Source organism: Microtus oregoni, unplaced genomic scaffold (assembly GCF_018167655.1).
Source record: "Microtus oregoni isolate MIOR12 unplaced genomic scaffold, Mior012 000044F_ref0000062, whole genome shotgun sequence".
NCBI lineage: Eukaryota > Metazoa > Chordata > Mammalia > Rodentia > Cricetidae > Microtus > Microtus oregoni.
The window spans coordinates 868,855-889,379 of record NW_024543218.1 but is presented as its reverse complement, the minus strand read 5'-3'; the positions used below and the strand labels follow the sequence as shown (position 1 = coordinate 889,379).

General features: G+C 46.1%; 1 protein-coding gene and 1 pseudogene across 1 annotated transcript; one reads left to right on the top strand and one right to left on the bottom strand.

Moving 5' to 3' along the window:
* The first annotated feature begins 1,906 nt into the window (after positions 1-1,906).
* On the top strand, positions 1,907-20,346 carry LOC121434628 (myosin regulatory light chain 12B). Its single transcript, XM_041633550.1, has 4 exons — positions 1,907-2,064; positions 15,859-16,057; positions 18,687-18,848; positions 19,847-20,346. The coding sequence occupies exons 2-4, from the start codon at positions 15,874-15,876 to the stop codon at positions 20,017-20,019; spliced, it is 519 nt and encodes a 172-aa protein (XP_041489484.1). The 5' UTR covers positions 1,907-2,064; positions 15,859-15,873; the 3' UTR covers positions 20,020-20,346.
* Positions 6,650-7,004, bottom strand: LOC121434630 (annotated as a pseudogene).
* Positions 20,347-20,525: the final 179 nt, after the last annotated feature.

The following is a 20,525-nucleotide window of genomic DNA, read 5'->3' as shown; positions in this document are numbered from 1 at the left end:
TACTGGCTTCCTCATCGGAAACAGGAAGGCTTCCTTCGAAGTTTGCTATAAAAATTAGAAGCTTGAAAACGAAGGTTCTGAATGCAGCAGATATGCAAATTGTAGTTTTTCTTATTTTGCTCACTTGTTCCTGAGAAGAAATCCTGAAGGGAAGTCAAGGCTTTCAAAGGGCCTATTCTTAATGATGAAGTCTTTTATAGAGGGGTAAAGTCTGGCCTTTGTCTGATCCACCCTTCAGCCTCACTCCCGGCTTTGAGAGGAGTCTTGCTGTGTTAAGTTTGCCTTGAGCTCAAGATCCCCCTGCCTGCTTCTCTGCTACTAGAATGCCAGGATTAAAGGCCTGTGCCACCACAGCCTGCCTGTCAACTGGTCTTACATCATGTAGGAAGTGTTAATAGACTGTGATAAACTCCTAAGATTTTATAAGAAACATAATTATTTAAACAATGACTTAAGGACAGACAGCATTGAAGTGGAAAGAATACTCAGGATTAGACATAGTATCAGCATTACCTGATTCCTACCCATTAAAAACGGGAATTATTATCCATCTCTGACCTATTCAATACCAGCACCAGATTTTCAAGTGCAGAGTTAAAGCCACCCTCGGTTTATTTGGGGTTTTTTTATTTTACATCTTATATGTGTATTTGCTTGAGGGAGGGAGTTGCTCATTCCCTGCTGCCGGCATCTGGATGGTTTGCAGGAGTTGGTTCTCCTTGTGGGTCTTGAGACTCTTTATTTATTTTAATTTATTTATTTATTAAAGATTTCTGCCTGTTCCCCGCCCCCGCCTCCCATTTCCTTCCCCCTCCCCCTGGTGGCAGGCACCTTCACCTCCTGAACCATCTCGCTGGCCCCTACCATTTTGTTGTTGTAAGTACTGCTCGGTGGTGGATATACAATGGTGTCCCTACCTTCTAGAAATTTCTGATCAGACTTCTAGAATATGTAAACTCCCCCAGCGCCTGGCACAAATTTAGGGGGGGAGTGCTTAATCAAGACTATTACTAGATTGACTATCCTTCATTATTTCAAAATAGTGCTCCTCACCTAGATTATCCCAGAATGAGGGAAGTTAAAAAAAAAAAACTATCCTCAAGAATACACTATGCATAGTATCTAGAACAAATTCTGCGCAGTGCGTACTCTTCTATCCTTTCTTCAAGAATAATTCAAGGGGCTGGAGAGATGGCTCAGAGGTTAAGAGCATTGCCTGCTCTTCCAAAGGTCCTGAGTTCAATTCCCAGCAACCACATGGTGGCTCACAACCATCTGTAATGGGGTCTGGTGCCCTCTTCTGGCCTGCAGGTATACACACAGACAGAATATTGCATACTAAATAAATAAATAAATATTTAAAAAAAAAAAAAAAAAAAAAAAAAAAAAAAAAAGAATAATTCAAAATTGGCTGAGCCCTGATAATCTGCAAGTTGGAACTGGGGAGAAAGTAAAGGACACTGGCTGGAGAGCGATTTCAAATCAGCGAAGGGCGGTTCTGGAACCCACGGGGCAGTGCTCAGCCTCCGCCCTCTTCCGTGTTACATTCCTTCTCTAGAATTGTTTATCTAAAGTTCCGTTCAACCAGGCCAACCGCCCTTTGCTAAACCAAGCAACCTCGGACTGGCCGCTACGGGCGCCAGGGGACCCCAAAAGATCGCGGCCCACCCGGGTCAAATTCCAGAGCTGGCGCTCCGCCCTCGGCCGAGGAATGCGGAAGGACCGGGGAACCGGCACGGGAAGCCGGGGAGGCTGGCGGGTCGCGGGGCGACTGCGGCAGGGGGATGCCGTGTAGGTGAGTTGGGGAATCCGTACTCGTGGCCATCCAGACTCAGTTCGTCGGGCCGCGCAGCCAGGCTAGTCGCCGCCGCTGGCCCCCGGACCCCCGGTCCAGCGACACGCTAGCCGCACACCCCCCCGGCCGCGGTTGATCGCGCCCAGCTCGCTGCCGCTCCTTCCGCCCCGCCCCCTGGCCGGAAGTGCGGCGCCGCCACGGTCCCTCCGCAGCCCTCCGCCGGTCGCAGTAGCGGTTCAGGTCGTCTCGTGCGTGTGTCCTCGGATCTGGTGAGTGGCTCGCGGCACCCCCACCCCGCGTCGGTCCCTCTTGCTGCGCCACCGCGCCTGGAGCCTCCGGGCGGCGGGACAGCCAGGCTGGCGGAGAGGAGGCGGCTCAGGATGAGGCCCTGCCGCAGGTCCCGGGCTGGCGAACCCTGCCCGAGGCCCTGCGTCGCCTGGATGCCTGACACCTGGTACCCGGCTGCCTGCACCTGCCGCGGCCGCAGGCTTCAGGTCCTACTGGTGTGGCGGCGCCATCTACGCGCATCCGTTCTAGACGCTTTGGGGGAGGAGAAGCCGGCTGGTGCACCACGGTTCCTTCCTAAGGAAGCCTGGCACCGGTCCTGGAGTTCGTGGTTAGCAAAGGCTAAAACGAACCGCTTTCCATCCATTCTTCCTGTACCTGGCGTCTTGCAGAGATTTAGTTCATCTGAGAAAAGGACAATTCAAAAAAAGCTGTAAAGAATTGAGAACTTACTAAGCAAAGGCTCCAAGAGGAAGAACTGGGTGTTTTTGGCTAGATGTCTTGGAGGAAATAACAAAAGCAAAAAAAAAAAAAAAAGAAAGAAAGAAAGAAAAGGAAAGAAAAAAAAGAAAGGTGGGCATCGTACCATATGTTCAGGAAGCACGAGAGACCAGCCCCCCGAATGGAACAAAACAATAATGGACAAGAGCTGGGAATGAGAAAGATAGGGTGGGGCAGGGCTCTATACAAGGTCCCGGGCCTGGATCCTATAAAATAAAATAAAGTAGTTAACTAAGTTAGGCCTTTTTATAGATGTGTTGAAAACTTACAGAGAAATAAAAAGATTATGTAAGGGACCTTAGGGAGTCACTCTATAAGGAAATAACACGATGAAAGGGTCTTTAGGGGGTCAGGCTAACAGCTTTTCGTTAAAGATGACTTTGCTCTACTGTAGTCCTGCGTGTTGGAGAAAAATCACAGCATTTTCTAATTCGGTAGACTCCCTACAGACTATCTCCTGAAACCGTTTTTAGTTTACACTCACGGAAAGTGGTGAGGTAATTTGCCTGGGATCAGTTGAGAAATTCATAGGATGCCACCAATTTCCACTGTACACTCTCTCACTGAACACAGACACACACACAGGTGCCTGATCACCCTTCTGAGTGCACAGCTTTAAGTTTGTTTCCGCTGTGTTAAATAAATTCTATGATGGCTGCCTCCATACTTGTTTCTGCTTTAGTGAGACTGAGCTTACTGAACTTTGGTCTCGGAAGGACAGATCCCTAGGTGATGGTGGCTAAACTTAGGAAAGCCAAGGATGGGGCCAGTGTCCCCATTTTCCCAAGGTTAAAAAATACCATCTGTCTAAGGAGGAGTTTTATTATACCCTCATTATCAGTATCTTTGGGCTCTGGCTAGTTCCACATGGCAGGCAAAGCAAATCCCCTTCTACCTCTGAAGGTTGATCCCGGAGTCCTCCCTGACTGGTAAGGGAGTGAAAAAGACAGCAAGCTTGTAGGGGGTGGGAGTGGGTGCAGGTAGGCAGTTTTAGAGGAAGTAAACTGGCTTGAAAAACAGGATATCCGGGACAGCTCCTTTGGACTCTGAGTATGGTGTGAACTCTGGACGTTTTTCCAGACTTGGGGAGGTAGCCCTAGCTACTCCATTGTTTCTGCTTCCCATGCTTGGATCCTCTTCGTGAGAGAGGGAGGAGAAGGGAGGCAGAGACCTAAAGGCGCTTCTTTGATTCAGAGTACTAGTGTGGCGAACAGCATACTTGATGTCACCATTTTTGAACCCCAAAGTACACATTAGCCTTGCTGGTCACCTCACCTAGAGTTTTCAAGGCGGCTATGTTGCAGCTGCTGCTAAGGACATGAGGGGCGGCTGGATTCCCTAGGTATGCTTTCTGCCACTTTGTAGCTTTTATCTGGAAAACAGGGATCCCGATACGCCCGCATTATAAGCTGTTTTGAGGGTTAAATAGTCAATGCTTGTGACTTGCTTACTCCGCTGCACCCATAGCTTGTCCTTTGCTAATATTTCTTCCAAGTGCTGAGCACAGGGGTAACCTGTTGGTGGAGTTTGTGAGGAAGCTCTGGAAAATGAGCCTGGCTAAGTGTGTGCTGACTTAGAAAAAAGCCTTACTTCAGGAGTGCTCGCTCAGCTCTAACACCTGCCGTACCGTGAACACTTGTGTATGCAATTTGTTTTTGATGGAAAGAAGTTACTTATATGTATGTTCTTGCTTACCTATTTGGCACCTGCCAGGTGCAAGGCAGTCTTCTAGACTTTATAATCCAAGAAGAAAGACAAAAGGCTGTAAAAAGCCTTTGTAAGTAAAAACTTAAGAATATTTGTAAGTTGTAATTTTCAGTGTAATTCTACTAGTGAGTAGAAAAGAATAAAGGACTGAGTGTGTAGCACTTGCCTGATATGTTGGAGGTCCTGGTTTGATCCCACACACTCAAAAATGGTTTTTTAAAGAAGAGGAGGAAGACCACTCATAAACTCAACACAGTGGGTCAGTCTCAAAACTATTACATTGAAAGACTCCAGGCTGGCCTGGGGAGATGGCTCAGCAGTTAAGAGCACTAGCTGCTCTTCTAGGACCCAGGGTTCAATTCCCAGCACCCACAACTGTGGCGACTCACAACTGTCTGTAATTCCAGTTCCAAGGAATCTGGCATCCTAACAGACATTCATGCAGGCAAAATACCAATGCACATAAAATTTAAAATTTAAAATGAATTTAAAGTGAATAAATCTTAAAAAAAGGAACAAAAGAAAGAAACCAGGCCTACACAAGTATATACATTTGCTTTTTGGTTTAAAAGACACTCACACAAGAGTAGATCAAGTTAAGATGGTCTCTGATAACCTCTATCGTAGCCCCTGGAAGCTGAGGCAGGAGGTCCTGAGCTTCAGTCAGCCTGGGCAATGTAGTAAAACTTGTCTCAGGAAAGAAATCCAAACAAGATTTGCCTGGGTAGTGACTTCCGGGAAACTTTCTGGAGTGATGTTTAACATTTGTAACTGACTTGGGTTATTACATGGGCGTACACAGTTACAGAAGTGGTCAGATTTGTGCACTTTAGAAGTGATAGAGATATCAGAGAATAGGGAACTGCCGGGACACCCAGAACACCTGGAAGGAAGGAAGAAGAGAGGGCGCTGCGGTGTATGTGGCAAGTGTGCCTGGTGTTAGATGTAAAGGCTGTGTTTGACTCTTTAAAAGAAAGATAATTATGGAACTTAAAAACCTACGTATGTAGCATAAAAACAATTATGTGTCATTAAGTACATTAGGTTAATTTTGTAAAGCATCTTAATTTGACTGTATACTGAATTCTCTTTGATTGCTGCTTTCAAACTGTTGTTCTTGTGTCTAGTCATGTGATCCTCAGAATTAGAACAAACAGTAGCTCATCAAGGGAAGCCCTGTGCAATTTCTAGATTCCGACCGACCTTGGAAAAGATGAAACCGAATGTGAGAAGATCAGAGTGTTAAACCCTGGAGTCACCCTGCTTCTACTCTGGGTTTCTCCTGCTGCAACTCTGTCCTCGCCAACAAGACTCACAACCCCCACCTTGGGCATCTGCCATCCTAGCGTAGTTGGGCTAGAACGAGAAGTCTTCTGTGAAGGTTTATGTTGAGTTATGTGTGTGGGGTGTGTGCATGTAAAAGACTGAGTACTGATCCCAGAGGCAGTGGATCCCCTGGAGCTGGGGTTACAGGTGGTTGTGGTCTTCTCCGAGCAGCTTGCACTCTTGATGACTCCAGCCCCTAAAATTTGAATCCTTTATGATTCCTTTGCCCACAAAGCCAGTTCCCACCCTTTCCTCCCTCATTGACTTACACTGAGTGATAACTTTTATTTTTCAGTTTTATGGTTTCTGTTGTTTGGTTCAGTTTTTTAGACAGAACCTCATTCTGTAACCAGGCTGGCTTGGGGCTCATTGTGTAGCTCAGGCAGTCCTCTTGCCTTGGCCTGGAGAGTGCTGGGAGGAAAGATGTGAAGCCCCACACCCAGCTTGAGTGGAGCCTCACGCTTCTCAGCCAGCCTTTAAGCACATTTAAGGATGAAACTTTGAAGAAAGCTGCAATTAGAAAGCAAGAAAAACCTGCAAAGCAGTAGAGGCATAGGAAATAGGGTGGTGGTGGCAGGGAGAAGAGCCTTGTGTTTGAGAGAACCTACCGAACTAGGGGAATTCTGTCACAGTCACATTTTCTTAACCAGAAAGAAAATTCCCTAGTCACCTGACTGATCCATTTGAACTTTCTAGAATTCGGTGGCTCTAATCTCAAAATGAAGGTGTTTCCTCGTCTCACTATTAAAGAAATCACGTAACAGTGGCATTGCTGCTTTTCTGTTGATATATAACAAATTGCCCTCAATTTTGTTTTGAGTACCTGTAAGGCAATACCTGGGGTTTTTTGTTTGTTTGTTTGTTTCTTGTTCTTTTGGTTTTTTTGTTTTGTTTTGTTTTGAGGCAGGGTCTTTATAGCCCTGTCTGTCCTGGAACTTAACTTTGTAGACCAGGTTGATCTTGAATTTAAAGAGATCTAATCTTGGGATTAGAGGGATGTGTCATCATACCTAGCTAATAAATTCCAGTTTTTTGTTTTTTTTTTTTTTTTTAATTTTGGAAACCAGAACATTTATTTTATGACAGATTGAAATCCTCAAGATGAACTGGATGCTGCAACAGCTGCCCTCTTGGGTTTAGGGGTTGTCCCTTCACGGAATCCATGCCTGAATCTTCGGTAGACAATTTTTAGATGCCTCATTTGCCCAGTCCCGGTAGTGTTTCATCTCTTAGCCTTGGCACTCCAGTTATACTTTCTCTTGCGCTTGGCAGGGTAGCCGCATTTGCCACAGGTAGACTTCTGAAGGTGGTAGGCCTTAGAGCCACAGCGGCGGCACAACGTGTGCGTATTGTTACGACGCTTTCCGAAGGATGACGTTCCTTTCGGCATCTTGCTTCTGCCGCCGAGGCCAGAGAGCTAAATTCCAGTTTTTAAACCCAAAAATCTCCAAACACTTTAGTCTTGTGAGGTTGTCCTTATCTGAAGGGAAGATTGTCTTCTTCAGTGTGGTTGCCTCACACGGCTGGCCAGTTGCTTCTGGCTGTTGGTAGGAGGCCTAGCTCCCCACTTCCTGGTGCGAGCACCTACATACTGACTCAACAGAGCGAGCGGGGGTGCAGTGTCTCTCGTGACAGTCAACCACTGTCATTTCATAACGCTCTGTGTTTACATTGGTCACTTCACTGTGACAGCTGTTGGGGAGCCTAACTACCCCTTGGCAAGGGAGGGAAGGAAGTTCCGTGCCATTGGGATCCATGCAGGTAGCATGAACATGGGGGTGGGATTAGGGTGTAAGGAGGGGGTCTAGTCTAGTTCTTCATTCTGCAGTTGTTCAAGATGTTTGAAATTCGGTTTCTAAGTAAAGCTAATTTTTGGAGAGACATTTTAAAAGCCATCTTGGAGGGTACTAACCAAACCTTCCTACAGACTGCATGTAATTTGCTGGCTGCCAGTCATTGGCTATGAGCCAGTTACTGGATATGTGTATATGTGTGTGCAGGCCAGAGGACAATCACTGGTGTCATTTCTCAGGTGTGTTCACCTTCATTTTAAGACATCATCAACCACTGGCCCACATGCATCACCAGATTCGGATAGGCTCAAACTCAGGTCTCATGCTCAAAGACTAAGCACCAACTGAGCCATCTTCCTAGGTAGCTCATTAATCACCTCTTAGATGGATGAGGAAAATGGGGTCTGGGATGGCTAGACTAGCCAAAGGTCAAACAGCTGCTCATGTCAGAACTGGAGTTAGAATCCAGGCCTCCGCATCTCCATTTTCCCATAATGACCATCAACTTTGAAAAGCCAGGGGAAACTGGACATTTACACGGCCAGAGTGGGCCTAGTGGTTTCAGCCTTAGCTGAACACTGGAAATGCATAGTGCATTTTTAAATTTTTATTTATTTTATTATCTCATGATTATGAGTGTTTGCCTGCATGTAAACACTCCGTGCACCGTGTGCATGCCTGATACCTCTGGAGGTCAGAAGAGGGTGTCAGATCCCTAGGGACTAGAGTCACAGATGGTTCTGAGCCTCCACGTAAGTGCTAGGAATCAAATCCTGGTCCTCTGCAGGTACTCCAGCCAGTGTGAAGCAGCTCTCCAACTCCTACTTGGTGCGTTTAAATTCTTGGCCTTCACGCCAACATTCCCTTCTGGTAGGCTTGACGAAGACCCAGGCATCGTTTTTTATAAACTTCATAGATGACTGATACATGACCAGCTTCTGGGAGAGCGGTGTATATTGGCCATATGGTGATAACAAAGACTTGGGAAGGCATCAAAGGGAGCTTGGAAGCCATAGGCAGCATGTGCTCTGAGCATCTTTCCAAGCCTGGGGAAGCCTTACAGGCAGAATGAAACTCACCGAGTTCTGCTTGTTAATGATACGTTCCCTTGCTCTGACTTGGATATCAGACATTTGCATCACTTGTGACACCGGCTTCCTGCACCCCAGCCTGTGGTGTGACTCAAGAGCACAAACACCACTTAGTTCACTACATTAGGAATGTAGAGAAATAGTAAAATGTTTGAAGAGAAAATGGGTCTTGTTTTTGTTAAAGGTAGTAATTTACATTCTGGGCAATGTTTTCTGTGAATAGTCTCGTCTGTAACTGTAGTCTAGGGGTAGAGTGTTGGGTTAGGTGGGCCCCCACCACGTGCACACACAACACACACACACACACACCACTTTGATAATTGAGCATAAAGGTTTCTCTGTTCAATCATGGCTAATAGAAGTTACTGCTGGCCGGGTGGTGGTGGTGGCACAAGCCATTAATCCCAGCAGAGGTAGGCAGATCTCTGTGAGTTCGAGGCCATACAAGAGCTAGTTCAAAGCTACAGAGAAATCCTGTCTCGAAAAAACAAAAACAAAACAAAACATAAAGCTATTGGCACTTCTTAACCCAGTCTGAGCTGCTGCACCACATCACATACCCCGGGGTTTCCCTTCCATCTGCTGGTCGCTCACCGTGCAGTCCTGCTGTCCATGTAGTTTCTCTACTCTATCTAGTTCTGCTCTTCTGTGAGCCGAATGTAGAAGAGAATTGTGCTCAGAAGCCCACGTTTGTCTCCAGTGGGTTGTGAGCACAGCTGACCTGGGGTCATTTAATGTCTGGTCTTCATTTACATCATTGGGAAGGCAGGCAGTTTCGTTCAGTTCAAGGCGTCTTGAATGTTATCCACTTGTGACTCCTCCTGGAAAAAAAGTAAGCGTGTGTGTGTGCACGCATGTGTGTAAAATATGTATACATGGGGCTGAAGAATTGTCTCAGTGCGTGACGGCTGTTTCTGCCAAGCCTGGCAGCCTGTGTTTGATCTCAGAAGCCAAGCCCATGTGGTGAGGGGAAACCGGCTTTCAAACATTGTCAGCTGACATCCGTGCATATGTTGGCACACACGAATTTAAAAAAATGTTTTTAAAAAAATCCATGGTAGTGCATGCTTTTGATGCCCGCATTGAAGAGGCAGGACAGCTGGGAATAAGTCTACGTGAATGAGGAAGATGGGGCTCTCCATGGTGACAGAGAAATGAGGAAGATGAGCACATCTGAGAACTATTTGAGAGACGGGAGGGATTTGTGGAGGATGACTTGGCTTCCTGGCAGGGTGAGTGGGTGGACCGAGAAGTCTGAAAGCTGGGAAAGTTGAGAGGGAGGATAATGGATTCAGTTTTCAGCTTGTTGGTTTTGTGGTGTCTGTGGGATGGCCGAATGGGCGTGATTCCTAGGCAGTCGGCTATGAATCCAAAGCACAAAGGTGGAGCACCCGCCTGGAGGTGTAGGCCTCAGAGCCAGAACAGTGAGAGTCGATGAGATCATTCAAGGAGAGCGCTTTCAGCCATGGAGGGGAATTTTGATGCAACCGAGAGGCAGAGACTGGCTTGCAGGTTATAAAAATATTCTTCATAAGAGCCAGGTGTGGTGGTACATGCCATAATTCCAGCACTGGGGAGGCAGAAGGAGAAACCCTACCAGCCTTGGATGCATGATGAACCCTTGTCAGAAACGGCAGGGAATGAGAAACCTGGATGCCAAGTGAGTGAGGGTGAAAGAAGAAGAAAATGCAGAGGGCCAGTCCTGGAAGGAAGCTCGAACAGTGGCAGGTACAGGAAAAGGGCCTGGAAGCCTTCCCGAGTTTGTCGCCTTGACGCGGCCGCTGTGGCAGAGATGGATGGCCAGCTTTCTGTGGGCTGGAGAGCGAGTGGGCGGTGAGGAAGCAGAGGTGCTTGTCTCAGAGAGCAAGAGGAAGGGCTGTTTTCTTCTGGGCCTCCCCTTCAGACTGCCGGTTTTGATACCTTTGCTCACTTTTCAACTGATGTGTATGTTTAGTTTTTATAGGTGCCATATAGTTATATGAAGTATATTTTATTTTTGTGCTTCAGGGGATTGAACCCAGTACCTTGAACAGCTAGACAATTACTCTCACTGAATTATGTCCCCAGCCCTAAAATATCTAAAACTCCCAGCACTTAAGATCATAAATTCAAAGCCAGCCTGGGCTATAAACAAGTAAAACTCTAAAGAATGTGGGGGGGGGTGAGACTATGTATGTATGTATGTATAACAAAGTTGGGTTGCTGGTGGTGGTTTGAGACAGGATCTCACCATGCTGGGCTCAAAATTGGGTTTCTTAACAAACAGTTTTAGGACTGGGTAATGACTCAGTAAAGTGCTTGGTCATGGTCCAGACCCCACATAAATGGCGGGCACATAAGTACGCCTAAGATCCCAGTGCTGGGGAGGCACGGTGGCAGGAATCCCTGGAGCTCCTTGGCTAGTCAGTGAGATTTTCACGCGTAGTGACACCCACCATCGGCCTCCGACTTCCACACACATCCGTGCGTGTACACAGACACTTTGAATAGAGATTTAAACACAAGCATTAAGGAAGGAGTGCTTAGGAAAAAGACAGTACATACCTAAGACATAAGAGAGTTGTGGCAAAAACCAAACTTGTGAACAACTCAGATGCTTCCTCAGTCCCCTGCTTACTCTGTAGCACATTCTAATTGAGCCTGTTAGTAATCGCATCCTCACCCATCAGCCTCCCCTCCTCTTCCTCCCCCTCCTCCTGCCCCTGCTCCTCCCTTCATCTGGGGGTCAGAAGACTGCCGTCCCAGCTGAGACTGGTGCCGCCGCCAGCAGTTCTTTTCCACTACTCAAACTCCTTAAGCTGATCCTTGCATTTAGTTCTACCTTCTTGAAGAACTCTAATGAAGTCTCAAAAATGTTTAGTGTAGGATATTCTGGGTTAACTTTCAGCATGATAGAGTTGACAGATTATTTTTTTTATGTTACTAGTTAGTGAGTTTGCATAAATGATCGGCTGGTAGAACTTATCTGTGCCTTCAGACTCCTAATATCTACTAAATCTTGAAATAAGATTTAATACTTTTTGAAGTTTCTGCCCCCTGATAAGCTTCTCCGTGATTACAGTCAGTAATCCAAATTAGACAAAACCGGAACGAATTAGAAAAAACCCAGGTTTGACCAGCAACCACGTTTGTTCTCTAGGGGACAGTTTAAACACCCTGCTGTAGTGGTCTTGAGCATCTCTGGGGAGGGGTTATTATTGAGGGGCTTTCTCGGGGGTGGAGTCTGAACTGAGGCTCAGGGTGGCGCCTCCATCCAAACATTCTAGACTCTTTGGGTATATGGATGCCAGGGCCTGGAGTGAAGCCTTCACCCAAACACTTTTCACACGAGAAAAACTTGGGTCTAACAATTTTGGAATGTAAAGCGTCAAGGGGTGGCTCATTGGAAGAATGTATTATAATATGCATGAGAACCTGGGCTTATACCTGTGCTGCCTAATTTTAGTTTAATCTGAGAGAGGGAGCCTCCACAAGATCACATGTAGGCAAGCCTGCAGCATTTTCTTAGTGGTTGGTGGGGAGGGCCCATTCCACTCGGGGTGGCGCCATTCCTTGTAGTTTTCCTGTTGGCTTAGTGACTGAATATAATATTGCCCCACTGCCCCGAGTCAATGCCCCACCCACTACTCAGGCTGCAGCCTAGAAGGCATTCTGGTCCCACTGCCACAGCAGAACCGGTTAGGCTGTGTAGGTTTAAGCTAAGTCTATTGTTCTATTTACCAGTGAAGACTTGGAAGTCAGATGTGGGGAGTGAAAATCTGCTAGGTCACAGAAGCTGAGAAGCAACCAGCTGACCTTGGCCAGAGACACCAAAAAACAAGCCTCTTCACTCATCCCAAAACCAAAAAAAAGCGCCAAACTCTTAGTCCCTCCCTTTCCTTTGTTTTGGTCTTCTCTATTGAATTCCTGGCTTCTCTATGGCTGATTTCTGTCAGGTAGTTGCTGGCTCTGCCCGGATTCAAGGTAATTTTATTAACAGTCTGAGTGTCACGGTGTGATCTAATATTCCACATTCATCCCTGGGCTTCTATCAGAGAGTCGTCCTGGGTTATGTAAGAAAGCAGGCCGAGCAAGCCAGTGGGCAGCACCCCTCAATGGTCTCTGCCTCAGCTCCTACTCTCTGTGAGCGCCGCCTTTAGGTGCCCTCAGTATGCTGTGTAAGCCAAATAAAACCTTTCCTCCCCAACTAGCTTTTGATCCTGATGTTTTATCATCAAAATTGTAATCTTAGCTAAGACAAGGCCGCCGCAGCAGCAGCCAGAAAAATAAAACAAAAGGAGGGGAGTGACCAATAGTGACCACATTCTGTCTGTCTGTTCTTTGTGTAACTTTCCATATAACTGCAGTCAGGTATCAAACTAAGTTACGGGGAGGAGAAGAAGATGATGTTGAGAGTCAGCACCATGAAGCTGGAGTACTTCAGAGCTGTGCTAACCCAAACATCGGTACACTGGGCGCATGTTTCAGGTTGATGGTAGAGAAACACCGTCTGAAGAGAAAGCCCAAAGCCCGAGTTCCTTTGTAGACAGCTAACATGGGTGGAGTGCGGCTTGGTTTCTATCAGCTTGACACAAACCAGGACCCAGTGCGGACAGTAGTCCAGTCTGTGAAGTGTTGGGAGGCCCAGCTCCCTGTGGGTGGTCCTGGGTTGTATAAGAAAGCAGACTGAGTGGTTAGGAGGAGGAAGCCAGTAAGCTGCTCCCCTCCTTCTGGGCTTGAGTTCCTGCCCTGACTTCCCTTTCTTCCCTAAGTTGCTTTTGTCCGTGGTGTTTGTTTATCACAGTAGGAGCCCTAACTGAGACAGCTAGTTGTTGTCGGTCCCTCTGAAGCAGTGGCCCTGCAGAAGGGGAACTCCTCTATGCTGTCCTCATTTCTCACACCAGTTGTACCTTTAGGTGTCCCTGGGGCCACACTCGGGTTTGATTTGCTGGGGTTCCCACTCACTGATGGCTGTGGTTCTCCCTGCGACCCCTCCGGGAGGTTTCCTAACACAACTTCAGTTGTCTGTCCCAGGGAAGTCATGGACGGTGTCAGCTCCTAGCAGCAATGTGTCACAGTGTGCAGAGTACTGCCAGCCAGGGAATGAGGGCTTTATTGCATAGGTATACCTAGCTCTCCACATGTCCGACCTCGGTGTCCAGCCTTGTTAGAAGTCAAGCTGATAACTTATGACCAAAAGCCTCCCATCATAACTCATAGTTAGATCATCTGGTGTCACCTAAGATAGTAAATATCAGGCAGGACGTTGCAGGAGCCAAGGACAAGGTTATATGCACCTCCCTCAGAACAGCCTTGAATTTTTAATACACAGGGAGTGCCTATCTCATAGGGCAGTTGTAGAGATGCAATAAAACATTAGATCAAAGAGTTGCCATGGTGGGTGAGATAGCTCAGGGGGTAACAGTGCCTGCCATGCAAGCCTGACAACTGAGTTTGGTACTGATCCCATGGTGGAAGGAGAGAAAGCGTTTCCAAATAGCCTCTCACTTCCACACACTCACCTGCACTTTTAGATGTACATCATCATCACCATCATCATCATAATTGGAGCTGGAGAAATGACTCACTGGTTAAGAGCCCTGACTGCTCTTCCGGATAACCTGAACTGGATTGCGAGCACCCACACTGCAGCTTACAACCCTGCGTAACTCCAGTCCCAAGGGACTGCCCATATGTGGCGCACCAACTGCATCAGGCAGAACACCCTGGCACAGAATTCTTAAAAAATAATAATAAAAATATTTTTTTAAAGTTGTCCTGAGGGCTGGAGAGATGGCTTAGTGGTTAATAGCACTGGCTGATTCTTCCAGAGGACCTGGTTCAATTCTCAGGAGCACATGGAGACGGACATTGGTCTGTAACTTTCTCAGAGGACCCAGCATCCTCTTCTGGTCTCCATGGGTGCTGCACGTATTTGCACAGACTTTACATGAAGGCAGACTGTATGTATAAAAATAATAAAAGCTCAAAAATAGTTTTTAAAAACTGCCCTGATATTTGTGAGACTTAAAGTTATGTATACCTCGTCGTTTGTGGCTTAGATTTGAACTTTGCGTGCTGTCTAGTAATGGGGATACATTCTGAGAACCCCTTTGTTAGGCCGTCTCGTTGCTCTGCAAACACTGTAGAGTTTGCTTACACAAGGCCAGATAGAATAGCTGTGGGTCTATACCATTGTATATGCTGTCTGTCACATTGACCAGAACACCACTGTGCAGATATTTACACTGTTTAAATGCAGCCAGGGCATGAGCCATGCGTATAATCCCAGCACTCGAGAGACAGAGGTAGGAGGATCAGAGTTTAAGGTCATCCTCAGCTACAGGTTGAGTTCAGTACCAGCCTGGACTTCATGAGACCCTGTTTTTAAAAAAAAAAAAAAAATGGAAATTATTCTGTTTGACAGTTAAGTTGCTGCTGGATGTCTGTAGTGTTAGAAGGTAACACCAACGCCATCAATGTGGAAGGTGATGGAGTGGGAGCAGTTGATCTTAACTGATCTTTAGAATTGTCAAATGAGGGAAATGCAGGGGTAGCTTGGAAGCCTACAAGAGGAAATTAGGTTTAAAGGTGAGCACCGTAACTCTCTATCCTTCTACTTAGTTCACACTATACACTATAATAGATACTATATTTTGATGATGAAAAATTGGGTTTCTGAAAGATTTGATTTCAGTGGTAGTAAAGTGGAAAGAATAAAAGTACCGGTCATGTTTGGTTGTTGTGAGGGATAAATGGGAAAATTGAACCTAGAAAAGGTGAGAGGTTTGTGTGAGGGAGCCCTTTTAATGATTTATTTATTTTTATTTTATGCGCATTGGAGTTTTGCCTGCCGGCAAGTCTGTGTGAGGGTGTTGGATCCCCTGGAGCTGGAACTACCAACAGTTGTGAACTAGCATGTGGGTGGTGGGAGTTGAACCCAGGTCCTCTGGAAGAACAGGCAGTGCTCTCAACTCCCCACCATCTCTCCAGTCCCTGTTATATAGTTCTATAAATCCCAATAGATAAGGATAGAATTAGTCTTGGGAGCTGGGTGGCACCTTTAATCCCAGCACTTGGGAGGCAGAGGCAGGTGGAGCTGCAGGTTGGAGTCCAGCCTGGTCTATATAGGACAGCCAGTGCTACACTGTGAAACCCTGTTTTGGAAAACAACAAACAAAAACTTGGGGTGAGAGAAATGGCTGCAGAAGACCCAAGTCTGGTCCCCGAATTCACGTGGGGGGCGTGACACACACGACACGACTCTGTTTTCAGGGAGAAAGAAAAAGAAAGATACTTGTATTCACTAACTTTAGGTGTGTGTGTGTGTGTGTGCCCCTTTTTGCTTTATGTATTAAGCATTTTTTTCATTTAATTCCAGATTTAAACCACCATCATGTCGAGCAAAAAGGCCAAGACCAAGACCACCAAGAAGCGCCCTCAGCGCGCAACATCCAATGTGTTCGCCATGTTTGACCAGTCCCAGATCCAAGAGTTCAAAGAGGCCTTCAACATGATTGACCAGAACCGGGATGGCTTCATCGACAAGGAGGACTTGCATGACATGCTGGCTTCTCTAGGTAGCCTTTTGTGCCTTTCCCTGGTGGTGATCCATCTCTGATTCATTTGTCTTGTGATTCAGTTCATGGGCCATTTGGCCTTTGAAAAGCTTTCAGGTGTGGGAGGGGCCTTTTCAGGGCTGGGCCCGGCGAGGGGGAAATCAGCTCTAGAGGGAGACCTGGCAGATACTGTTCCTGTTAGCTAAGTGGATTGTGTCTATGTGAGCCCGAAGGGTGTGTGTGTGTGTGTGTGCACACGTGCATGCGCGAGCATGCTGGTGGCTGTGTGCAGAAGACCAGAAGTCACATTAACAAATGCAGCCAATAATCTTCTGTGGATGGAGGACAGGCCATGAGCAAATGAACAAAGAGGAAGCACTTCATAACCAACAGTGGTTACTCAAAGATGGACTCCTGGGAAAGAGACTTCTACAGTAATGTTTTTTATAATTTTAAAAGAAAGAAAGAGAAAGAAGCAAGGAAGTAAGGAAGAAAGAAAGAAATTGATTTTTTTTTTTTTCCAAAAACCCATAGAGGTTAAAGGTGCATGCTGAGCCTGGTGCCTTGTGTGTGAACCCCAGGATGGAGAGACCTGGCTCTTGGACATTGTCCTCTGTCCTCCACGTGTGCTCCACAGCGCTGGTACACATACGTTTTATATGTACCACCAACAGACACAAACACACTCACCACGTGCGTGTGCACTTTTTTTGGTTTGTCTGTTTTTGTTCTGTTTTTTGTTCTGGTTTTTTGAGACAGGGTTTCTCGTGTGGTTGTCCTGAAACTTGCTTTGTAGACCGGCCCTCCTTTGCTTCCCCAGTGCTAGGATTAAAGGTGTATGCTACCACACCTGGCTACACACACATTTTTAAAAAGATCCATTTTCGATTCCTATTTCGCTCTGAGAACTCTCTTGAACCTCTGGGTTGCAGTCACCCCTGCACTTCCAAACAGGGAAGTGGGGTTGTTTTTGTGTTGTTGTTGTTTTTTGATGTTTTTGTTTTTCGAGACTGGGTTTCTCTGTAGCTTTTGGAGCCTGTCCTGGAACTCTCTCTGTAGATCAGGCTGGCCTCGAACTCACTTGCTCAGTGGCTCCTGTTGTACAGGTGAGCTAAGTGGGTGTAGTGAGGTGGATTTGCCATGCAGTGAAATAGCTGTCCATGAGGTTTCTTAGATTTCCCCCAAGTTCTAGACTGGACTGCCGTCAGCTTCTAGTTTGGTATAGTTAGTTCTAAGGTGCTCCTTTAGATCTGAAGACATAACCAACACGGTTCTTTTCACGTGTGTCAACTTGGTGTCTGAGGGACCTTCAAGATACTGGCTTTAGCCAGCGTTTTCACAGGTTAAGACTAAAGGAGGCTGTGTGGGCCGGCTGGCACTGACCTCAATGTCTGGAGAGCTGGGTTTGAGTTCCCGTTCTTCCACCTTCTCCAGACCTCATAGCCAATTGGTGAACTGGTTTCAAGGTCTTTCCTGTGAGGAGCTCTCCAGATGCTTTCCCTCCCTGTCAGGTCTCTGGCTGCTGTTCTCAGTAGGAACTGAGATCAGGATTCTCTTTACAAACAAGATGGTGAGCACCCCAGTTCAAGTCTGGCATGGTTGCTTTTCCGTCAGCAAGCAGGAGGATGAGACCAGAGGGTCCCTGAGAATCTGAGGCCAACCTGGGCTATAGATCAGATGTGCCCCCACCATATCCCACCCCAACAAAAAAGTAAAGCAAAAGAAGATTCCAGTTAGCAGCATGTAGAAATGGTACTTGGGGCTGACCATACTTTATTTAATATTGTTCAAAAGAAGTTCCCAGTCCCAAACTGACCTAATAATTTTAACCCAAATGATCATCTTATAAATAATTTTGAAGCATACCAAATCACATGCAGCTGTATCATACTTAGAAAAATTAATGTCGATTTTCTAAATTTATTTTTATTTTTTTTATTTTTTTTTAAGTATTTATTTATTATGTATACAATATTTCATCTGTGTATATGCCTGCAGGCCAGAAGAGGGCACCAGACCCCATTACAGATGGTTGTGAGCCACCATGTGGTTGCTGGGAATCGAACTCAGGACCTTTGGAAGAGCAGAATGCTCTTAACCACTGAGCCATCTCTCCAGCCCTATTTTTATTTTTTTATTTGGTTTTTTGAAACACGGTTTCTCTGTCTAACAGTCCTGCAACTCACTTTGTTAGGCCAGGCTGGCCTGGAATTCATTGAGATCCGCCTGCCTCTGCCTCCCAAGTGCTGGGATTAAAGGCGTGTGCTGCCTGTTGATTTTTATTTTAAATAACTGGTATTAAAATAACAACCCCTGATGAACCAGTGTAGAATCAACAACATGTGATAGTGTGGTGTTCCCTGTCAAAACTTGAGACTTTTGGGGTTTTGTTTTTTAATGAAAAAGTGATGAAGAAGCTGGCGAGATGGCTCAGCACGGAAAGGTAAGGTGCTTATGCCCAAAGCCTGTGGGGTTTGGTCCCTGGAACCCTTGTGGAAAGAGAGAACCAACTCCTGAAAGTTGTCCTCAGCCTCCACACATGTGACATGGCACACGAACACAGAGTAATGCGATAGACCCTCTTAACAGTATGACAGCATAGGAGCAGCCAGGCGCACCACATGATGTGGGTTTATATGTCTTCTTACAGGCAAGAATCCCACCGATGCCTACCTGGATGCCATGATGAATGAGGCCCCGGGCCCCATCAATTTCACCATGTTCCTCACCATGTTTGGAGAGAAGTTGAATGGCACAGATCCCGAGGATGTCATCAGAAATGCCTTCGCCTGCTTTGATGAGGAAGCAACAGGTAAGTGCTGCTTGCATGTTTGTCGCCAGCCCATTTTAGGGTCTATGGAGCACATTTTAGGACATGTTTTTAATGTGTAATTTTTTTAATTAAAAAGAAAATCCTGTTGTTTTAAAATAGGAATGCACCAGAAATGGTCTTGTCACATACCTGTTGTAGACCATGAAACTACAGCTTACCTTGTTCACCTCTGAATTTGACTTCGAACTTCCTAGAGCAGTTGTAAGAATTTAGGGTCCATTATGTCGCCTTAGAGATGAAAACTGTTCAGAGACCCTGGTTTCTCTAGACGGCATAGTTCCTACCGTGAGCATTTGAAGTGCTGTGTGTCTCTGGAGTTACTCAGGGTTTCTCTGTTTGTCTTCATTTTCCTGTCCTTTGGAGAAGCACGCTTTGACAAGAAAGCCTTTCAGTCCCATGTTTCTTCCTTTTTCCATCCCTTCTTCCTTCAGTCCTCCCTTTCCTCTGCTTGGCCTCACATCTCCTGGAATCTCCCTTGCTCCTTCCTGACTTTTCTCCCTGAGCCATTGATCTGGGTGACATTGTCTTTGTTCTGGGATCCACCTCTTATTATTTTTGACTTTTTATTTCTATACTGTGGTTTTTAAAATGATTTCTTTTTCTTTTCTGTGTATAAATATTTTGTGTGTGTGTGTGTGTGTGTGTGTGTGTGTGTGCGTGCGTGCATGGCTGGTGCCAGAAGAGGGCATAAGATCCCTTGAAACTGCAGTTACAGGTTAGATTCTGAACTGCTATGTGGATGCTGGAAATCATCCCAGGTTCTCTGAAAGCAGCCTGTGCTCTTAACCACGGAGCCATCTCTCTGCTTTGAAGCTTTTAACATAATTTAGTATTAATGAAAACTCCAAAGCGATTGGGATGGGAAGCAGTGGTGAAGTTACGTGTGTTGTGGCTGAGTGTGGTAGACGATGAGTTTGTGGAATCATGACATGTCACGTACTTGGGTATCTGTGAGTCCGTCCCTTGTTGCCCTCCAGGCACCATCCAGGAGGACTACCTGAGGGAGCTGCTGACCACCATGGGCGACCGCTTCACAGATGAGGAAGTGGATGAGCTCTACAGGGAGGCCCCCATTGACAAGAAGGGCAATTTCAACTACATCGAGTTCACGCGCATCCTCAAGCACGGAGCAAAAGACAAAGACGACTGAAGAACTCCAGCAGGAGCTCCTGTCACGTGACCCTACTCACTTCATTCTCAGCTCCTTCCCCCACCTGTAGGACCTTCTGCATGCCACTTAGTTCACAGCTTTGCCTCTTTTGTAATGTATTTATTTCAGACTTTTCTGTCATTTAGCACTTGTATAATCAGACTGGAAATGGGGACAATGCTGTAAATTGTGTTGAAAATGCCATGCGAATAAAAATCAACAATGTGAAAGCCCAGGAAAATATATCCATAGTTCTGGTTTGCTGGATTTTTTACATTTTTATATAATAAAAATGTTATTTTGAAATAAAGATTATGCTGACTCAAATGGAGTGTAAGACAAATGAGTGACAGTTTGGGGTAGCCCTTCCTTCAGGCTACCTTGTGAGATGCAGACTGATTTTCACATCCCTGGGACAGCGCTCTTCAGAACTTCTAAATCACGTTAGCATCTTCAAGAGCTTTGCTTCTACTAGGGGGACATCTGTTAAATGCTAGGCATAGAGT